Genomic DNA, 21,931 nt, shown 5'->3' on the forward strand with positions numbered 1-21,931 from the left:
ATTTCCTGAACGTATGGTATATATTTCTCTTGTGTTTATCGATGTTATGTGTGCTCTTCTGACGATTAAACGCGTGTATAGGAAAGTGTCGAACTGGATTCAGTAATGATAATAATATTAATTCGATTCAAACTCTCAGACTGATTCAGCACTTCTGTCATGTGTGAGTCATTCAGTTTATTTCCCCATGACACAATACTGCATATTTGACATAAAATGTTAATTAACATTCATGCCATATGACTTTACATATCATTGATACCTAACAATTATTATTATCATTATATTAAGTATGTTACATAATATTTAAAGTCACTCAAGTGGGATCAATGAAGGTTAAATTCTTAATTAGCAATTATTTGTATATTTACTCTTTTAAATTAAATAAAATATATTGTGATGCATATTTATTTCATGTGTCTGTCAAACTCCAGTTTATGCCCTAAATCACATGACCTGCTAGAAGTGACATCATTTCCTTGGAGGGAAAGCAACTCCAAGAACAAAGTAAGTGTGTCAAACTCTTTTTTTAGACGACTCTAATTGTGTAAAACATGTCCACCCTGTTGTGTTCATTTATACTGGACATGAAAATGTTGTTTTTCTTCTTAAATGCTAATCTTCTGCTAGCATGTTGTTCTTTAATGGCAAAGTCCCTTTAAGACAAGTCATTTCACTCGGCGGACATCTTTGAAACGCCTTGAATGGGAAACATCAAATTCTCCAAATCTGTTTGCCAAGCTTTCGATTAAATTTCATGTTTGAAATCACTAATGAAATCTGACAACAACTGTCTCAGAAAGTTTGTTTCTAAACGCTCGAATCATGACAAAAACGGTATTTTTCAGGCTGGATCAACCTAATGCGCGTCTCTTGTGCCTCATTTCGGAGGCGCGCGTCTGACTGTTTCTATAGAAACCGGAGCTTTCCGCCATATTGCGCGTGCACTTTCTCCCATTCAAAACAATAGGAGTGACGCGTCTTGTGTTATTCTGTAGTCTTTAGTAGGCTTAGTAGCTTGAGCAGTGTGTTTTTCTGACAGACATGTTCTCCTCTCCTCTTCACTCTTTATTATGCATTATCAATCTGTCCTCCTCAATATCACTTTCCACGTTCATCTTATTTATAATCTCTTTAACTCACCAACAACAACCAGCTCCTTTTCAACATCATCTTCCAGGCAGGAAGTGACATAATTTTGGAGGGAAAACAGCAGTCAGTGGATTGATGAATTCTGACGTGTTTTGTGTCTGAATCATTTTATCTTATATGATATGGTTGAAATATGAAAGTGAGCTTCAAGCTGACATCATCATGGACGTCCTGTTCTTTTAAATGATCTAGTTCAAGATCTTCTGAGCAGACGTGGTGTGTTTGTTATTTGGTCCAGTCAGAGAGCAGATAAGGTGGGCTCATCTGGAAGGCGTCAGCTCGTGTTGTGTAACTCGGCTTTATAAACAGCCGCATTCTTCACAGCTGAGGATCATGGAGATGTTCTGTCTGCTTTGGCTGCTCGTGTCGCTGGTTCGGCTCAGTCCGGCTCTGCCCGTCTCTCAGGAGCCCGAGGGGAACCCAGCTGACGGAAGTGTGGTAAGACTGAGCTACAGTCTGTTTTACAGTGTTTGCTGAGGTTATTCTGAGTGTTTTCCTGCTGAATCTTCAGGGTTGTGATCCAGTCATACCGTCAAACTCTCGACTGATTAACCCAAACCTTGCTTACTCTCAGTTACTGGTTTGAGAAGAGCGGCAGGGGTCAGTTCAGTCAGCTCAGGGTATGTTCACGTTGAACACAAAGACATTGGCAGCGTTTGAAAGCGTCGGCAGGAGATGATTTCAGACACGTGGAGGTTCCTCACCACACTTTCCCCACATTCTGACAGGCCTCTGAGGAAGAGTAGCATCTAATGAGCTGCTTTCAGATGGTATAGCGAAGGACATCAGTCAGATGAAGGTATTTCAGTAGACAGGATGAATCCTGCTGGACACATTTATTCTCAACACGGGGCCGAATCCACCATGGAAACGGACGCTTGCGATCGTGTCCCACTGAAATCGTTCCTACAGTCGACAGGTGTGTGTCTGAATCATCTAGTGTGTGCGTTCAGAGGATTATCATGGCTGAAACTGTCATTATATCTGTGGTTTCCCACAGTTTTATGATTCGGAACTGAAAGTTGAAGTTATCTGTTTACTTGAGTGTAAGTAGGCATGTGACGGTATCAAATTTTCAAGTTGCGATTAATTGCTGAAGCTTTTATCACGGTATTGAAATAAGTTGCAAAAAGTGTTGTAGTATAACAGGTTTAAGAACTCTTAATAACAAAAATAACTCTGCATGTTTGAATACAATAATACAATACACAAATATATAAAGTAAATTTTTCAAACAGATTAAAGTGCAAAAGAATTAGGCTATAAAGAACAACAGGAAACACTTTACAATAAGGTCTCATTATTTAATGCATTAACTAAGATTGAGCAACAGCTACATTTGTTACAGAAAGTGTTATTTTTGTTAATGTTAGTTAAGAAACACAACTGATCATTGTTAGTTTTATCTCAGGTCCATTAAATAAGTTCTTTTGATTTTAGTAATGTTATTAAACATTAACATTAACTAAGAATAATTAATGCTTTATAAGTATTTTTCATTGTCAGTTTGGTAATAATGAATTAACATGTTAACCAATGAAGCCGTATGTCTCAAAGTGTTACTGAACAACAACAAATAATGAGAACATTTCTAATCATTAGGGCATGTTGTAGTCCAGATTAAAATATAAAAATGTTTAAGTTTGAAAATAAATAGCCTATTAAGTCTATTAATATTTATTGCTGTGATGAACAACATTGAGATTGCAAATAAATGGCATTTTAAAACTTCACTAGCGCAGCTGCTTTGTTTATGGGGTTTCCGGGGTAACCGCTGCATTTCTGCTGTTCCATCAGCGCCCTCTGCTGTCAGAGAGTGAACGTGCACTTTCATTCAGCGCGTCTCCTTCACTCGTTCCGTCATGTGCTTCTCGTTGGGCTTGATTACATCTGAGCGCGTGTCCCTTTGACGCAGAATACAGCGGTGTTGTGCATTTTATACAGTTGATGGGAAAGTATTCTTAAATGCATTATAAAATTTTTATAATTGGTAATAAATTATTATTTTTATGATATTTTGAAGTGCATATTCATTATGCATTACTGAATATCATCACATGTCTAAGTGTAAACTTACCCAGGAATGTGACATAACATGCTTTCTGAAGCCCTGGTCTCTGTATATGGCTCGTGTTTCTGCTTCAGAGCAAGACTGAACGATTCTTCTCAGCCGGATGATCGTTTGTTCAATAGCTAGAGTGATGTTATGTCTTTCCCAATGAGACTCAGACACTGAGTTAAAACATCATCATTTTATATTAATTACTGCATTTGCAAACATTTGCTGTACAAAGACATTTACAGAGTATGAGCAAACCATCCAGAGCGATCTCTGCAGTCACACTGCATCACTCATGACCTTCTTGTGAGGAGGGACATGTGATAAACATCTGCAGGAAGTCCGTGAGCTGACGTGTGTGTGTGTGTGTGTGTGTGTGTGTGTAAAAGCTTGTGTCTGTTCAGTTCTTCCATTTGCTCTTCTTGGCGGGCAGCTGTCCCGTGGCCTCCAGGTGTTTGTTGACCAGATCTTCCTGTACGGAGGACAGACAGGGCTGGTATCTGCTGTAGTCCATGGTGTACTCGCCTTTACCCTGAACACAACAAACACACGGTCACATGCCTTACTGGATCCACACACACACACATCTACAGAATAACATCCTCAGATGAATCATTCACAGTGAGACCAGGAGCTTATGAAAGAGTCTGACTGCATGTGTCCAGTGAGTTTTACCTCCGTGCAGGAGCGCAGCTCTGTGGAGTATCCAAACATGTCATTCAACGGGATCTGAAACGCAGGATGACACACATCAGGGTTTTGATTTTAATCTCAGCTACAGCAACAGAAGCTATAAATGAAGTCAGAACATGTATGATCGGTGTGGTTCAGTGAGTGTGATCATGTGGACAGATGCGACTCACATCAGCGTAGAGCGTGAAATATCCCTCGGCCCCGTCCTGTCCCGTGATCACACCGTGCCGCCGGTTGACGCCTGCGATGACGGCCCCCTGGAACTCGTTAGGAGCGACGATCTCCACAGACATCACCGGCTCCAGGATCACCACGTTGGCTTTCTCGAGCGCTGAAGACACAGGACATGCATGTCAGACTACCATCAGACATCACTGAGGAGAAGAGAGGAAGATCTGGACGTCATACCCTGTTTGACAGCGCCCTCTCCTGCCCGGATGAAGGAGATCTCGTTGGAGTCCACCATGTGATGCGCTCCATCTTCCAACACGAAACGCACTCCGGATATCTTGTGTCCCGTCAGAGGACCCCTCTCACACGCTTCCCTGAATCCCTGAGGACAGAGACAGACAGATTTATCAATGCTTATCAGACCTAAAGGGAAACAAAGTTCAACCTAAAACCATCATCTGTCATCCCGGTACATTCAGCATCAGCTTTTGTTTTCTTTCTGCCTGCTGTAATTATGAGTGAAACATCAGGTCATTATGACACTGCCACCTTGAGGAATAAAGGTGAACTGCACTAACTGAGTCATCAGAGATTCAGTGGACTATATGCACGGTTACTTCCTGGTTGTGGTTAAGTCAGCTCGGGTATTTCTGGTGAACTGTTAGCTGTTCATTCTGTGCTCGCTGTACATCGACACAAAACCATCAATGGTTGACCTTTTAATGCTGTATATTTTAAAGGGATAGTTGACCCAAAAATGAAAATTATCCCATGATTTTACTTCATGAGAGTTGCATTGATACATATTTTTTGCCCGTGGTTTACAGTGAATTTATAACAGCTAAGGGGCGTTGTTAGCGTCGACTGATTCGTTGATTGCAATGAAGATGAAGCTAATGGGAACGTTGGAATAATTGCCATTTTTTCTGTAGCATAGTTAGACGCAACATTTTTCCAGCACTTCAAATGTCATTTTTAATGTGATGATCAAAAATATTATTTGTTCATCCTTCTGAGATTGTCCACATTTGTTAAACCGATTGTTTCAAGATGTAGGAAATCCAACATTTGATAGAAAACACTTATTTAAAAATAAAAAAGACATTAATTACCACTATAACCAGCAGGTGGCGGCAGAGCAGCATTTATTTGCACATAAATTAGACATTTCCTGCAATATTAAACATAAAATCACTAGGTTTAAAAATACATTTGTTAAGGTGAAAGTGTGAAAACTGATGGTTGAATTGAATTTAGCTGAGGAGGAACAATGAGGTGCATCTTTTTTTTTATTTATTATATTACTTTTTTTATTATTTTATTTTATATATTTATTTTATGTCGTCTTACGTTTGAATAACTAAATTAACGCTATGCCTGACTATTTAAGTGACTATATTCTGATTATAAACTAAGTATTACACTACTGATGCTCAACACACCAGCACATGACTCTCACCGGAAGTTTTCCAGCTGGCTTATATTAATGCGGAAGCTCTAAAAAAAACGCTCCGTGAATATAGACCATTATTGTTGTGCAGAGAATAAATATACTTACAGTATTAAATACCTCGGGTCGTTAGTGACCCTATATACTTTTTATAACAATTTAATTAGAACACTGCAAAAATGCTTATCTTACTCAGTAATTTTTATCTTGTTTTCAGTCCAAATATTTAAAAATTCTTAAATCGAGATGCATTTACTAGATAAATAAAATGGCATAAGATATTATGTATTGTTTTCTGAGGAAAAAAAAAAAAATCCCAAGCCAATGGGGTAAGAAAAATTATCTTGTTTCCATTTGAATTGATATTTTTCTTACACCATTGGCAGATAATTTTGCATGTTTTAAGCAAAAACTTAAAACTTTCTTTTGAAAGCAAGACTATTTCTAATGTCATTTTACTTCACTAGTAAATGCATCTTGAACTTTTAGATATTTGGACTGGAAACAAGAGAAAATACTAAGTTATTTATTTTTTTTTTTTTGCAGTGAAAAAAACAGCCATTCTTTTTTAATTATATTTTCTCCTTTTTATATTGTTTATAATGAATAGATTGAGGAATACTATGAAGGTTGAAGTCTAACTTTAAGCAATGAATGAGGGGGAGGGTCATAAATGAAGCATGCATTAAATATTCATCATTTCTGTATTTTATTCTTTGTATTTCTGATCAGTCCATGTAGGTCTAGAAACCTTATGATGTATTTGGGAATTACTGCCACAATCTGCAGACCCTTTCTGTTTTCATGTTTTAGTGAATTCTGTGCATTTTCTAATATATATATTATATATATATATATATATATATATGCATTCATGTCATGCCTATTTTAGTCTCAGAACAATAGCGAACATTAATAATCACATGCTGAGGATGAGATCTACTGTCTCCTGATGATGAAAACGACTGTGTTCAGAGACTCGTGAGATGCGGGTGCCTCACCTTCTCCACAGCGGGCACGAACTGTTTGGGGATGTTAGTCCCGATGGTCTCGTCACTGAACTCCAGTTTGGTGTAGTTCTCGGGGTCCAGCGGCTCCAGGACTCCGACCACTTTACCGTACTGCCCTGATCCTCCAGACTGCTTCTTATGTGTGAAGTCAAACCTGCAAACACGCCTGCATCAGTGCTGGAATATACAGGGCTCGACAATAAAGATGGCCCGGAGCCAGAAAGACTCTCAGGCCAGTGCTGTATCTTCACAGAAGTTGATCATTTATAAACCTTGCCAATTTAAATATTCAAGCGCACATGGATGCAAAAGTACCCATGTCTCTCAGTTTGGTACTCGCGCGCTGTGTGATAAGTTTTGTGTGCGCAGCAACACACACGGGCCCAGAACGCCACGTCTCACAGTGTGCAAATACTCTTTCACATCTTCCTGAGACACATTCACGCAAAATGATGTCAAACTGTCAAGTATCATCGTAAACATAGTCTGTTATGTCTTGAGTGAATGTAAACGTGAGATGTAAACGCTTGTGTAACAGTATATTGGATCCGTGCAGCTCCTAAAGTGACAGCAGCCTAATATTCCTGCTGCTGTCTGTTATCATGTTAAAGGCGTCATGAATTGAGAAATCAACTGTGTGTCAGTAAATCAAACCAGTGACTAAACGCTAAACTTCATGTTGTTTCTCTTAGTAGGATGAAAATAATCTGTTATTTAAACTGTGATTAAATTAGATATAACGCTCCCTTTACAATCGCTGGAGCTGTCAATCAAACAGCGTGAGTTGTTTATCAGTGACTGAGTTCTGGACTCTGGCAAAAACTCCCGTTTTATTCAACAAATCTCTTAGTTACTTTGAGTTTATATTGTTAGTGATGATGAAAGCATTGGTTAGTGTGCAGAAATTGAGTTGCAATGAGCTCAACAACACGGCGAGTAAAAATTTGAACCACTGGCCTCTATTGAGCCCCGATATATATATCAAATATTCACAATACGCTTCATATTCTTAACCAACAATATTGTGATAACATCAACATTTTTGAGAGATGTTTATATACTTTAAAATATTTCAGTGATGTATATAAACTGATTTTTTGTTTATTGTATCATTTTGTTATTGGTGAAGAAAAAAAAACAACGCATTTACACACACACACACACACCACTAAATGTAAGTGTATTTCACATCTTCAAACAAACATTATGAAAGTACTTAGCTAAACTGTTTGGCTTCAATAATGGTTCCTCAGATTGAAAAGAGAAGAAAGCCACTACAGATCTTCATGATCCAGCCCTCTATTATTCATCTGCAGTGTCTCTTTAAGAGAGGGCGGGGCCACTGCACAAACACAGGAAGTGCAGGACTCTCATCGCAGAAACTCTTACTAACAGCTTCTACATTCCTGCTTTTGTCTTTCAACTGAACATTTCTTCATCTCCTCGTTTTGACAGAGATCACATGCTCTTCACAGTGTGTTACACAACTGTCAGAGAGAGAGAGGCTCAAAGTCCAGAGCAGTGAGCCTCACACCCTTTGACTCAGTCCTGTGTTTGTCTCTGACTCTCTCAGACTCCAGCAGCAGCAGTGGAAATGGCCACAGGAGATCTGGTGCCCACACACTTCCCGGCGCGGCGGGCGGCTCAGGTGGCCCTGCATCACCTGAACATCCGTCACGGCTCGCCCTTCAGAGTGTTCGGACTGCAGCAGGTTCACAAGGCCACGGCGGAGGTGAGGCTCTCGTTCACTTCAGATCATGCCTGAGGATCTGAGACTTCATCTCAGCCTGTGAACAGAGTGTTTGATAAAGGACTGCTGACCCTTGTGTTGACAGGACGTGGGAACGGGAGGGAGGAAGTACAGCCTGGATTTCTCTGTGACTGACTACGGCAGTTCGGTATGCTTCACTTCTGTTCATATCCATTATAAATGAGGTGTGAATCAGTCTGACTCACTCTTGCCAAACCAGGGGAGTGGTTCTCGTAACAAAGGAGGTTTTTTGATCATAAATCAATGAATACACATCCTCAAGTGAAGTAGAGAAGAGTGGATCTGTTATAGATGACAATGATTTGATCAGATTACAATCATTAATTGATTTTGGTATGACTCATAATTCATTATGTTTCCAAATATACATTTACCAGCACAAGAAATGAGAGCAATGTCTTCACATCCATCAGTGTGAATGAACTACTATCGGTAAAAAGCTTATGAACATCAAACTCCATCCGTTTCCTTTGCGCAACCTAAGGGAGTAACAGTACGGACTTCCAATAAACATGTTTAAACGTAATAAGCACATTTTCTCTAATGCTCACGTTCCCACTGTTGGCGCCTTCAGCACTTCTAACACATCAGCTTTGAGGACAGAAGGTTTTGAGGCGAGGTTTTCAATCATTACTAATCATTAGGGCATGTTGTAGTCCAGATTAAAATATAAAAATGTTTAAGTTTGAAAATAAATGGCCTATTAAATCTTTAAGTATTTGGTTCTGTGATGAACAACATTGAGATTACAAAAAAAAAATGAATGGCTGTTTGAAGCATTTTAAAAACTGCTTTGTTTCCGGGGTAACCGCTGCATTTCTGCAGTTCCATCAGCGCCCTCTGCTGTCAGAGAGTGAACGTGCACTTTCATTCAGCGCATCTCCTTGTTTACATCTGAGCGCATGTCCCTTTGACACAGAATACAGCGGTGTTGTGCATTTTATACGGTCGATGGGAAAAGTATTTTTATATGCATTATAAAAATTTTAATAATTGGTAATAAATTATTATTTACGGTATTTTGAAGTGCCCATGATAACAATATCATGCATATTCATTATCATGATATATCGCATTACCGAATATCATCACGTGTCTAGTATCGAGCAGCACTGCTCTGATGTGTGTGTCGTGTGTCAGGGCTCAGTGCTGCGCTGCTCGGCGGACGTGTTGTTCCCCAGGACGGAGAAGCACAGTCCTCCTGAAGTCCAGCTGCGCTGTGAGGGTCTGCAGCAGATCAGCATTCGCCGGAGGAGGAAGCGTTCTACCAGAAGCACATCTCACCCGACAGCGCCGTCTCTGCGTATGATATACCAGGTGAGACCAACACTAACAGCGGGAACACGCCTACATCACATGAGGCTAAACCACTCTCACTGCGTTCGCAGACAGCTGCGGTAACATCAGTCAAGACATGAAGCCGTTCTGGCATTTGGCTCGTGTGGCGGCGTCCTTCATCATGCTGAGAGAGTCCAGTGAGAACACCGAGTACAACATGGCTCAGGTGGCCAACGTCAGCCAGCAGGTCAGTGCAGGGGTCAGGACACACTGAACACGGGTCATCATCTCTACATCTACAGGCTTCTGCTGGACATTAGTTCACTAGACGAATATTAATATAGTTTAATGGAATGTGGAATGGATAATAGTGATGATAACGAGTGTGCAGATGTGTCCAAACTTAAGTGATTTAAATGACTGATGAAGCGCATGAATACGAGGCTGAAGAATAATGTCATCTATCTTAGGAGACGAGCGAGAAGCAGCTGATGCTGAAGTATCACGTTCTTCTGCATGACTTCGTCTCCCAGGTAAACTCAAATCACTGTATCTGAGCGATAAAGCAAACAGACGTCTCAGACGGAAGAGTGTGTGTTAATAGTGTGCATCATCTGTTCTGTAGGAGATCATTCACTGGAAGCTGCTATCATCCTGGTCTCCTGATGGGGGCGTCAGAGTGCTGGAGACGGAGTGGCAGCCCAAATGCCCTCACGCTACCAAACCACCATCGGCAAACTGAGCTCACACACACACACACACACACACTGTCTGATCACGCATCAATACTAATAAACAGAGAGAATACAGCTGACTGCAGTTCATTAATCAATCCTTTGATTCTGACCTCACTGCTGTACATATAAATGTCTGCCTCCATAAATGTTCCTCAGTGTTCTCCACATCAAACACATGGATTGTGAATTTAACTCGTGCACAAAAATTGGAAAGTCGCATAAAACATTTGTGAATAAAGCAGTGTTTCCATCCCATGTGTTCGAGAAAACAAAGTCATCACTTGGCGCAAAATATCAGTACTAAAAATGGAAGTTTCTTTTTTCCTCCATCATAAACGAGTTTGTCTCAGAGCGTCAGACGAAACTCAATAAACACTGTCATGTGATCTTGCGTTCGAACACAATCATGTGAGACGCTTCTGGAGGAATTAAACCAAATCATTCTGATGACAGACTTTGACTTTCAGAACTACCAACATTTGAGATGCTGCGATGTGATTGGTCCACTGGTCAGTCATAGTTATCCAATCACAGCCTCTGCTGAGGCAAAGTCACATGACTTTATTGTTCAGCGTCGAGGGATTTATTCAGTAAACGAGTTTCAGTCGTAGTTTATGTACACATCTTCTTATTGGATTAAAAAATATATATAACTTTTTTTTTTTTTTTTATGCGATATCCCAAAACATAAAAATAAAAATAGGTGGATGGAAACATAGCTAATGATATACACTATTATTTTGAATTAGATTTTATATTTTCTGTTCAAAGTTTTATAACTTTTTGCTGTTTGTTAATTTTATTAGTTTTTTTTAATGATTTAGTTTAGTACTTCAACTTAAACAAAAATGAGAAATGTTGCCTTGACAACTAGCTTAAATTAGTTAATTTTTTAAAAATTATTTTATTTCAGTTAATGTTTATTTCAAATAATGATTTTGGTTCAACTATTTTAAGGTGTCTGTATTACACTGTAATTACACATTTAAAGGTGCAGTGTGTGATATATAGGAGGATCTATTGACAGAAATGCATTATAATATCCATAACTATGTTTTCAATGGTGTATAAAGAACCGTTATGTTTTTATAACCTCAGAATGAGTCATTTCTATCTTCATACACCGCGGGTCTCCTTATATATCAAGTCGCTATATTGCGCCGGCATGTTTCTACAGCAGCCCTAAATGGACAAACTGTAAAGAAACCTCATTGCTTGACTGGCTACTCTCTGCTGTCTCAGACGGCGTCATGTTTGTCCTGTGTCAGCCACCGTAGCTCTCTATGTGCTTCGAAAGGGAGGGGTGAGCGCAGTTCACAACCTCACCTCTAGATGCCGCTAAAATGCACACACAGAAGCGTTAAGCACTGAGTATTTACAGTCATCACTGCAGTAACTACATGTACCGTGTAACAAGCGCACTGTAATAAAGTGTGGCCATGGTTTTGGGTGTAGTTAATGATAATGACTCTGTTCAGGATCAGATCTTCAGTGTTGTGACAGATATGAATGCGTTTTCTTCATGTGTGTAACTGCAGGACTTACGGCACAGCGCTGGTCACCGTCTCTCTGAAAGCCACTTTCGGTTTCCCCATCACACACGGACAGTTATACTCCCTCTCCATCCTCTATGACACACACACACACGTTTCCACATCATGTTTTCACGCCCAGGTCACATGATGTGTATGAAGTGTTGTCGGCAGTACCTGCGAGTAGATCTCCAGATGCAGCTCTCCCATGCCGGAGATGATGGTCTCTTTACTCTCCGTGTCAAAATGAACTCTGAACGTGGGATCCTCTCTGGTGAAGCGATTGATGCCCTTCGAGAACTTGTCGGTGTCGTTCTGGAGGACAGAAGAGGACGGGTTACTCTGAGATCAGTGACGCAGTGAGAGCGAGCGCTGCAGTGATTCGGGTACCTTGTTAGAGGGTCGTATGGCCATCGAGATCACCGGCTCGGGAACGTGAATAGACTCCTGCGAATACACATGATTATGAAGATTAATACACAGATCTGAAGCTGATTTCAACACTGATAATAATCATAAATGTTTCTTGAGCAGCAAATCATCATATTAGAATGATTTCTGAAGGATCATGTGACACTGAAGACTGGAGTAATGATGCTGAAAATTCAGCTTTGATCACAGGATATAAATTACAGTTCATTTTAAAGGCAGACGCCTTATTTAATGTTATATATGGAGAACGCTTTGAAAGACAGTGTGTTCAGCTGTACGCATACACTAGTAAAAAGACATAATTCATGCATAACAATATGAGCTTCACGAGTCACGATCCACGAGAGGACACTGCATCAAAATTCATTAACAGGCCTACTGAATACACATAAATCACTTTAAAGTCGAATACGTTCTTCAATTATATTTGAATCGGTCATCACATACCATGGAGATGTTGGCGTTAGTGCGGGCGGTGAATGTATCTCCACTGGCACAGTCGATGCCAAACAGGGCACAGATGTCTCCAGCATACACCATCTCGACGTCCTGAACACCACAGGAAACACAAGCGCACAAACACGACTTACACTCGTCATCAGAAGAACAATCTGATTCACTGACAGAAGAGAGAAACACGTCCTCACCTCCATCTGGTCGGCGTGGAGCCGCACGAGTCTCTGAACTCTCACCCTCTTACCGGTGCGGGTGTTATAGATGTATTCGGTCTTCCTCAAACAGCCCTGATACACTCGCACGTACGTCAGCTGACCGAAACGCCCCGCCTGCAGACACGCCACAGATTAAACACGGCTACGACATCAACTCCAACACACGACTGATCTGACATCAGAATTCACCTCGAGTTTGAAGGCCAGGCCGACGAAGGGCTGTGTGTCGTCTCTCGTTGGATCCATCAGAATCTTCGCGCCTCCTTGAGCCTCCCTGAAAAGCACACTTTAAAGTAAGCACACTCTTTCCAGCACTGTATTCTGTGAAGTGCTGTTCGGTCGAACCCGAGGACTCACTCCTGGTTGAGGATGGCGTAGTTCTTGACTTCAGTGGGGTTGGGCAGATAGTCCAGCGTAGCGTCCAGCAGCGGCTGAACGCCTTTGTTCTTCAGGGCGCTGCCCACCAGCACAGGAGTGAACGCCCGCCTGACCGTCGCCCTGCGCACTGCAGCCTGAAGACATGAAGCACACAGACACGCGGTCACAGAGCCTGTTTAATTACACGTTAAACATACTTAATAACAGCAAATTATGCACAATTACAAGCTAATTACAGCTAACCCTGAACCTACACATTACCTGTTCATTACACTGGATCAAGGACACATTAAACATATAGCTGCAAGCAGGAATTACAGGGCCAAGCACAAAGAGCACGATAAGCCAACATGACTGTGAGCGTCAGACCAGCAGAAACAACAAGCAAGTAATGACATTTTAAGATGATTTTTGGCAAAATGGCTAAAAAATCATAAATCCAGTTATTAGAAATATAATTGAAACTAGTGTTGTCACGGTACCAAAATTCCAGTAGTCGGTACCGATACCATGAAAATTTTACGGTTCCCGGTACCAATTTCGGTACCACAGTAAAATCTATTGGAATTATTTTACTATTTTATATAGCCTATTTTAAAAACATTAAATATGATTTGGAGTGTGTGTGTTTGTGTGTGTATATGTAGGCTACCTCAATGAAATAAATTTTGAAATATAAAAAAAATAAATAAATAATTAAATGCTCAAACATCCATTGTGTACTGTTGAAAAAAAACAGCATATGCTGGTAAAGTAGGTTTTGAAGCTGTATGCTGGTCAAATGCTGGTCCTAAACTGGTCCTGCTGGTCCATACTAGTCCTAAGCTGGTCCTGGACCAGCATAAACCAGCTCAAACCAGCATACCAGCTTCAAAACCTACTTTACCAGCATACGGTCGTTTTTTTCAACAGGGGTAACAGACGTGCGTGTTTATTTTAGCTATTCCGTCAGAGAAACAACACTACAGCCTGTAAAACTATGAAATAAATATCGGTAAATAATGGTAACCTAAATAATAAGAAAGTTAAATATTATTTCAAAAAGCATTCGTTTTTTATTTCCACACAAAGACGCGTCATATAGCCAAAGTCCCGTTATTACTTTGATATAGCCGCTTTGTGCTTTGAGAGGGATGTGGGACACGAGCAGGAAAGAGACCATTTCTCTTTAATAATATCTTCGTTATCTCCTGATGTTACAAACAACTGACACTTGTTGTAAAAGGTCTGAAGAGCGAGTTTTATCTTCAGACATTCAGGCTATGTTTGATTTAGCGCTGTCAGAGAAAACGAAAGTAAAAATCACTGGTGTGTGAAATGCGCTATACAAATAAACTTGACGCGCCTTATAAAGTCTAATAACAAGCACAAACTGTGTTAAATAGAAATTGACGTGCAAGCAAAAAAGTTTCTGTCCTATGGTGTTTTTTCTACTTTACCACAGTAAAGAATGCGAATAGCCGAATGCGAACGAAAGAAGCGTTATAATCCCCTGCGTGAGTGAAGATTTGGGAAAAGAAACAGATTCCATGTTCAGTGGAATAACTAATGGAATATTGTTAAATTCTCTGCTAATCAGGTGACCAGATCGCGATTCAGAAAACAGAATACGAAGCTTAAATGTATGGACTCACGCACCGCTCTTATTCTGCATGAAGCAAAATGTTTCCATGGCTGCGATGTCACATTTAATTGCTAAATACTGGCACAGCCCTATCAGTGGGTACCGAATATACCCGGATTCTCGGTACTACCGGTAATACGGAAATTCTGGTATCGTCACATTTTCAAAATTTCAGTACCGACTTGGTACCGAAGTACCGGTACTTTTGACAACACTAATTGAAAGGTTTATCACAGTCGAACCACTAGGTGTCACTGTGACCAAAATGATGTGGTGAGGTTAGAGTAAGATGACGACAAAACATGCAAAGTTTGTTGTCAATAGGGCAAAGAGATACAGCTTCAGAGGCGTTTTGGCATCATGCCTCAGATTTGTTGCTGCATTTTACATAAAACAGTTTTGTCTAATTGACACAAAATCCATAACTTTTTGCCGGCATGGTCGGACTCAAATTTGGTGAATATCAGACTAACAGTCTAGGAGGACTAAGAAAAAGTAGGTTTTTTAAGAAAATCAAAATGGTGGACAGCAAGCTTGGCCAACTATGGCAACATTGGTATCAATGTTCTCAGCATGACCCAGGGAATCTATTAAGACCAGTCTCATTAAAATATGATAAGTTAATCAAAAGGCTATCAGCATTTTTCATTATAACATTTCACCACAAGGTGGCACTGTCTCAAAACCTTTTGAGTACCTTCAGAGCATGATGCCGATGGCACATCCTGAGTTTCGTAATGGTACACCAATGCATTCATAAAATATAGCATTTTGTATCATAATACTGTATTGTAGTTAATGGCAATTTCATGTTTTGTTCTATTATAGCGCCACCAAGAGGCACAATCCCACCACTCCTCAGAGTGAGCCCAGACATGTGTGCGTCAAATTTGGTGAAAATATCTCATTTATGTTTTAGAGTTATAAACATTTATATTTATCAGAACATAAAAAATGACTCATGGGCGATGTTGTTTTGGTTTTTTTGCCACTTACTATCAATATTTTGACATTTGACCATATAGAAATATGTTTTTGAGTTTCCTGAAACGATGGTTTTGTCCCAATCGGACCATTGGTTTGGAAGAAGTTGCTAAAAGTTGTTTTAATGCTAAATCACCACGTTGCACAATCCATAAGCGGAAACCTAGCATGTTTGGTAATAGTTGGACTCGGCAAGGATTCAGGGGTCTAAGGAAGTGTGAAAGTCAACCAACCACATTTTTTCTCTCCACTAGATGGTGCTGGTCCGAAACTTAAGCTTCTTCAGGGAATCATGCTGATAACAACACCACTTATGATTTTAGAACAAACCGTTCAGAAGTTATAAGCAAAAATAGCTATTTTTTGTATCTCCAGACCAGTAGGTGGTGCTGCACCGAAACACAGCATGTAACCTCAGGTCATGATTGTGATGACACGTACCAAGTTTGGTCTGATTACGATAAAGCACTGCAGAAAAACAGCCTTACATCCATTTTCACAAACGTTACATAAAATTCATTTGAGAGTTATTTCGAAAACAGTTTGACGAATCAACTTGAATTCCATAACTATTTGTCAGCATGGTATGAAGATGATCGGATTACATTTTCGTGAAAATCAGAGCAACAGCCTAGAAGGAGTTTGAAAAAGTGTGTTCTCATTTTCCGTCACAAAAATGGGAATTTTGTTTGTAGCCCTTGAGGTTCAAAAGTTATTGATATAAATGTAAGTGAAACTTTTGACAGTTGGTGGCGCTAGAGGAATTGAGTTAAACTCCAAAATCGGTGTGGTTAATGCTGGGACAGACCTCTATCTGTGTGCCAGATTCCACAACTTTTTAACATACGGTTCTATGGGCTGCCATAGACTCAAAAACCATAGAGAAAAGAACACCAACGGATACAGTAGGTGCATAATAAAGCGTAACTACACACACTTCTGTAGGAAGAAAACGGGTTTGAACAGAGCAGAGCATATTGAACAGCATCTGACAGACCTTGAGATCGTCCACCGTGGGAACTTTCTCCTCCAGAAACATCTCTCCGAGCGTCTCGTCAGCGTTAGCGACACACTCCACCAGCTCCTGTCTGCGGTCGGCCGCCTCGGCACGCATCTCCGCCGGGATCTCGTCATAGCGGATAATCTGACTTCAGAGTGAAGCAAGAGAGACACGGATGATGAGAAACGGTGTGACCGGCAGCACGTCTCAAGCTATAAAGCACCAAACTCATGCTCTACCCGAAAGGGCCTTCAAAGAAGATGCTGCGCTCCTCAATCAGATCAATGATGCCTTGCAGATTCCCTTCCAGCCCGATGGGAATGTTGACAAACGCTGCATTATGATTCAGTTTAGTCCTGTCAAATAAAACAACAACATTATATCGGTCTATTCAGACTAGATCTGCTGCTGTACAAACAGACACACATCAGTCCTGCAGCAGATCTGGGCAGGTGGAGCTGGGGAGGTGGAGGGGTTCAGAGGACCATTTAAATGCTGAGCAAGCAATCTCATTGGCTGCAGGATCAGCACAGGCCAATCAGCTTGTGTCATGAGGTAATGATGTGATTGCTTGCAGATTTCATGTAAAAGACCATCAGCCTGCGCCCTCTAGAGTTTATTGACTGAACTACATACACATATAAGAGGGCTGTTGAAATTAACACATTATTGCATGCGATTATTTTTCTCAGTTTAACGCTTTAAAATATTTAACACAATTAATGCAGCATCCTTTTTTCCCATCATACTTCAGCGAGAGTTACATTATACGATCACACTATCATTCTTTCAAGCTCTTTTAAAGGGATAGTTCACCCAAAATGAAAATTATTCCATGATTTACTCACCCTTAAGAGTCGAACGTCATGTCATTGTGTACTACGTTTCAGAAGTTAACGCTTTTTGGACGTACGTCGAATGCGTATACACAACGGAAGCTCGTTAAGTTTTAAATGAGAATACTTTTCTTACACAAACGCATCGATTCGCTTCAGAAGGCCTTTATTAACCCCCAGAGTCGTATGGATTCATTTTTTTTTTTTTAATGGATGGATGTGCTTTTTTGTCTTCAGAATTTGGGCTACCATTCACAAGCATTATAAACCTTGGAGGACTAAGGACATTTTCAAATATAATTCTGATTGTGTTTGTCCTGAAAGAAGAGAGTCATATACACCTAGGATGGCTTGAGGGTGAGTAAATCATAGGGTAATTTTCATTTTTGGGTGAACTATCCCTCTAAAACATTCAAGTGTGTGACACACACACACACACACACACACACACACACACACACACACAGAAAGCCGCTTCAGACAGCGCACTGACTGTGTTGAGTTCTCTTTCGCGCTTGAACGGACAAAAACACACAAAACAATGTCAAAATGCCAGTCTTAAATGAGTTATATAAAGTCTTAAATGAACGTGAAGAGTAAATAGGATGCAGATCCTCATCATGTGCATCAGCTCTTAAAGTGACAGCAGCCTAATAAACCAGTTTCTGCCATGTCTGTCACTAATGTTAATTGTAGCTTTAATAAGAATTAATCTATATTTAATTTATCATTTATGCAGTGCAAACTGTTTTAAACTCTATTCAATTTCTGTATAATTCCCATCAGACAAATAAATATGACATTTATTGTGAGTTTGTGAAGACTGTTTTAAGTTCACATAAATAAAGTTAGTTTTTAAAGCCTAATATATATTGACATTGATATAATTTAGTTACACTTTATTGTTAAATATCTATAATTATTTTTTTTTAAGTAGCAGTATTAGTGATAATGATTCATAAAAAGATCCTATTAATTAATCTACATTCATTTGGAGAGTAACTGAATTTATTACAATATAAAAAATATTATAAAACTCCAATGTTTTTAATTGTGATTAATTACAGAAAAAAATATGATTAATTTAATTAATTAACAGCATATTATATATATATATATATATATATAATATACACAGTACAGTCCAAAAGTTTGGAACCACTAAGATTTTTAATGTTTTTAAAAGAAGTTTCGTCTGCTCACCAAGGCTACATTTATTTAATTAAAAATACAGTAAAAAACAGTAATATTGTGAAATATTATTACAATTTAAAATAACTGTTTTCTATTTGAATATATTTGACAAAGTAATTTATTCCTGTGATCAAAGCTGAATTTTCAGCATCATTACTCCAGTCTTCAGTGTCACATGATCCTTCAGAAATCATTCTAATATGCTGATCTGCTGCTCAATAAACATTTATGATTATTTTCAATGTTGAAAACAGTTGTGTACTTTTTTTTCAGGATTCCTTGATGAATAGAAAGTTCAAAAGAACAGCATTTATCTGAAATACAAAGCTTCTGTAGCATTATACACTACCGTTCAAAAGTTTGGGGTCAGTAAGAATTTTTATTTTTATTTTTTTGAAAAGAAATTAAAGAAATGAATACTTTTATTCAGCAAGGATGCATTAAATCAATCAAAAGTGGCAGTAAAGACATTTATAATGTTACAAAAGATTAGATTTCAGATAAACACTGTTCTTTTGAACTTTCTATTCATCAAATAATCCTGAAAAAAAAAATATTGTTCACAAATATTTTGTACAATTGTACACATTAAATGTTTCTTGAGCAGCAGATCAGCATATTAGAATGATTTCTGAAGGATCATGTGACACTGAAGACTGGAGTAATGATGCTGAAAATTCAGCTTTGATCACAGGAATAAATTACTTTGTCAAATATATTCAAATATAAAACAGTTATTTTAAATTGTAATAATATTTCACAATATTACTGTTTTTTACTGTATTTTTAATTAAATAAATGTAGCCTTGGTGAGCAGACGAAACTTCTTTTAAAAACATTAAAAATCTTAGTGGTTCCAAACTTTTGGACTGTACTGTATGTATATATATATATATATATATATATACACACATACAGTTTGATGCCTTAATTAAATGTATTAATTGGATGATGATTGACCGTATCTGACACTCTGTGATCCTCTGGGCCGTCTCTAGAGACTTTTGTTCATCTTTGAAACACAAATGCATGTCTGATGAGCTCTGTGTGTGTGCTGTGATCAATATTCATATGAGAATAAAAGCCTAAATTAAAGTATTAGAGTGAACAGATCTTCTGAAGAGGGACAGAAATCTCATGAATATCTCCATTTGTGCTCAATTAGAGTCTAAAGGGGTTTGGAGTAAACGATGACATAATGTTAATTTCTGGCTGAACTCTCCCTGTAAACACCGTCCTACATGACAGGGGAAGCTCACGACCTCTGACCTCTGCGCCGGACTCACCTGAGCTGCTGCAGCGCTCGGCCGGGATTGGCCCCGGCGCGGTCCAGCTTGTTGATGAAGGTGAGGAAGGGCACGCTGTAGCGCTTCATCTGCCGGTTGACGGTCATGGTCTGACACTGCACCCCCCCGACCGCACACAGCACCAGCACCGCCCCGTCCAGCACGCGCAGGGACCGCTCCACCTCGATGGTGAAGTCCACGTGACCTGACCGACACACAGCTCAGCTCTTATGATCAGAACATCAGCTCACTGATCGATCACGTGACGGACGCGTGTTACCTGGCGTGTCGATGATGTTGATGTTGTGGTTTCTCCACATGGTGTATGTGGCGGCTGACTGGATGGTGATTCCTCTCTGTCTCTCCAGCTCCATAGAGTCCATGATCGCTCCCACTCCATCCTTCCCTCTCACCTGACAGCACACAACACAGCTGCGCATTAGTCTCCCATGCCGGCGACCGGGGTTCGAGTCCCGCTCGGAGCAGAACCGCTTACATTAACACAACATTGACCCGCTCAGTGGAGGTCTGTTCATCATGAGCTCGTCAGCTCCAGTCTCTCACCTCGTGCATCTCCGCGATCCGGCCGGTGTAGTACAGCACTCTCTCGGTCAGGGTGGTCTTCCCGGAGTCGATGTGCGCGGAGATGCCGATGTTCCGGATCCGCTCGTTCGGGGTGAATCCATTGGAGCACGAGCGACAGCAGCTGATCAGCACCTGAGACACACACATACACACTCATCAGACACACAGAACACAGTGACATAAGGCTGGATATGTGAAAACACACACCTGTGTTACAGAGGTGAGTCCGGGCTTGTGCAGGTGCGTTAGAGCTGACGCTGCTCTCAGAAGACGCATCTTGAGTTACTGTAGATGTGTGTGTGAGTGTGTGTTTACTCTGGTGTCACACACGAGCTCAAAGTCACGCCGACCGGCTGCTTGTGAAACAACTTCCTGATCTACGGCGAGACGAGAGGGACAAAACGCGCTTCGTGAAGATTCGAAACCTTTCTGAATCATTTGTTTTTGATTCAGTGATTCGGAGAATAGACATAAAATGTCTCTGTGACATTTTTTTAAAACCTGATCTCTGACCATACATTTGTATTCATTTAATTGCACATTTGTAGAATACAATGAGTTGTAGTTAAAAGTCTGATTAACCAAGCTCTTCATAAAACAATCAAAAAATGCCTACAATTTAAAAAAAATACACATATTATAAAGACACTTCATAATAAATGGTATTTGTTAATTTCATTTAACAGATTGCACCTTTAATAAAACATTTGGAGTGTGTTTGTAAAAGCTTCATGCGTGTTTTCGCTGCAGTTACACTGTTCTGACCAGCAGGGGTCACCAGCGGCTTCGAAACACTGAATCATTTTGCGAAGAATTTGGTTCAATTGACTATATGCACGGGTTACTTCCTGGTTGTCGTTAAGCCAGCTCGGGCACTTCCGGTGAACTGTTAGCTGTTCATTCTGAAGTCCTTGTACATCGACACAAAACCATCTATGGTTGACTTTTTAATGTTGTATTTATATTTTAATGCAGTTATTACATTTACCTAATTTGCCAATAAACCAGTTTTATTGATTGCAATAAATACGAAGCTATTGGGACTGTTTAAAAATGCCGTGTCTGTAATTAGACACAAACACACACAT

General features: G+C 39.9%; 2 protein-coding genes across 2 annotated transcripts; one reads left to right on the plus strand and one right to left on the minus strand.

Moving 5' to 3' along the window:
- The first annotated feature begins 21 nt into the window (after window positions 1-21).
- lxn (latexin) lies at window positions 22-10,393 on the plus strand. The gene is given in 10 exon segments (XM_048161195.1): window positions 22-163; window positions 435-507; window positions 1,391-1,590; window positions 8,109-8,267; window positions 8,371-8,433; window positions 9,447-9,546; window positions 9,549-9,623; window positions 9,695-9,831; window positions 10,055-10,117; window positions 10,210-10,393. Coding segments are annotated over 8 exon segments (819 nt in total). The 5' UTR covers window positions 22-163; window positions 435-507; window positions 1,391-1,485; the 3' UTR covers window positions 10,327-10,393.
- Window positions 3,390-21,232, minus strand: gfm1 (G elongation factor, mitochondrial 1). Its single transcript, XM_048161170.1, has 18 exons — window positions 21,051-21,232; window positions 20,823-20,975; window positions 20,539-20,671; window positions 20,259-20,463; window positions 17,182-17,298; window positions 16,940-17,090; window positions 13,314-13,468; window positions 13,146-13,230; window positions 12,933-13,070; window positions 12,733-12,834; window positions 12,244-12,300; window positions 12,031-12,168; window positions 11,867-11,949; window positions 6,527-6,689; window positions 4,313-4,457; window positions 4,075-4,235; window positions 3,887-3,940; window positions 3,390-3,743 (listed from the first exon to the last, which is right to left on the minus strand). The coding sequence occupies exons 1-18, from the start codon at window positions 21,117-21,119 to the stop codon at window positions 3,612-3,614; spliced, it is 2,241 nt and encodes a 746-aa protein (XP_048017127.1). The 5' UTR covers window positions 21,120-21,232; the 3' UTR covers window positions 3,390-3,611.
- Window positions 21,233-21,931: the final 699 nt, after the last annotated feature.

The sequence above is a fragment of the Megalobrama amblycephala genome, linkage group LG16, assembly GCF_018812025.1.
Source record: "Megalobrama amblycephala isolate DHTTF-2021 linkage group LG16, ASM1881202v1, whole genome shotgun sequence".
Lineage (NCBI taxonomy): Eukaryota > Metazoa > Chordata > Actinopteri > Cypriniformes > Xenocyprididae > Megalobrama > Megalobrama amblycephala.

What these genes read in the sequence shown, in the direction of transcription:
- gfm1 (XM_048161170.1), bottom strand. Translation starts at nt 21,119, where the DNA reads ATGCGTCTTCTGAGAGCAGCGTCAGCTCTAACGCACCTGCACAAGCCC. An exon ending in TACGCCATCCTCAACCAGGA is followed by an intron (nt 13,231 to 13,313) that starts GTGAGTCCTCGG and finishes TGTGCTTTTCAG; the next exon opens with GGAGGCTCAAGGAGGCGCGA. An exon ending in ATTTCACGCTCTACGCTGAT is followed by an intron (nt 3,941 to 4,074) that starts GTGAGTCGCATC and finishes CCTGCGTTTCAG; the next exon opens with ATCCCGTTGAATGACATGTT.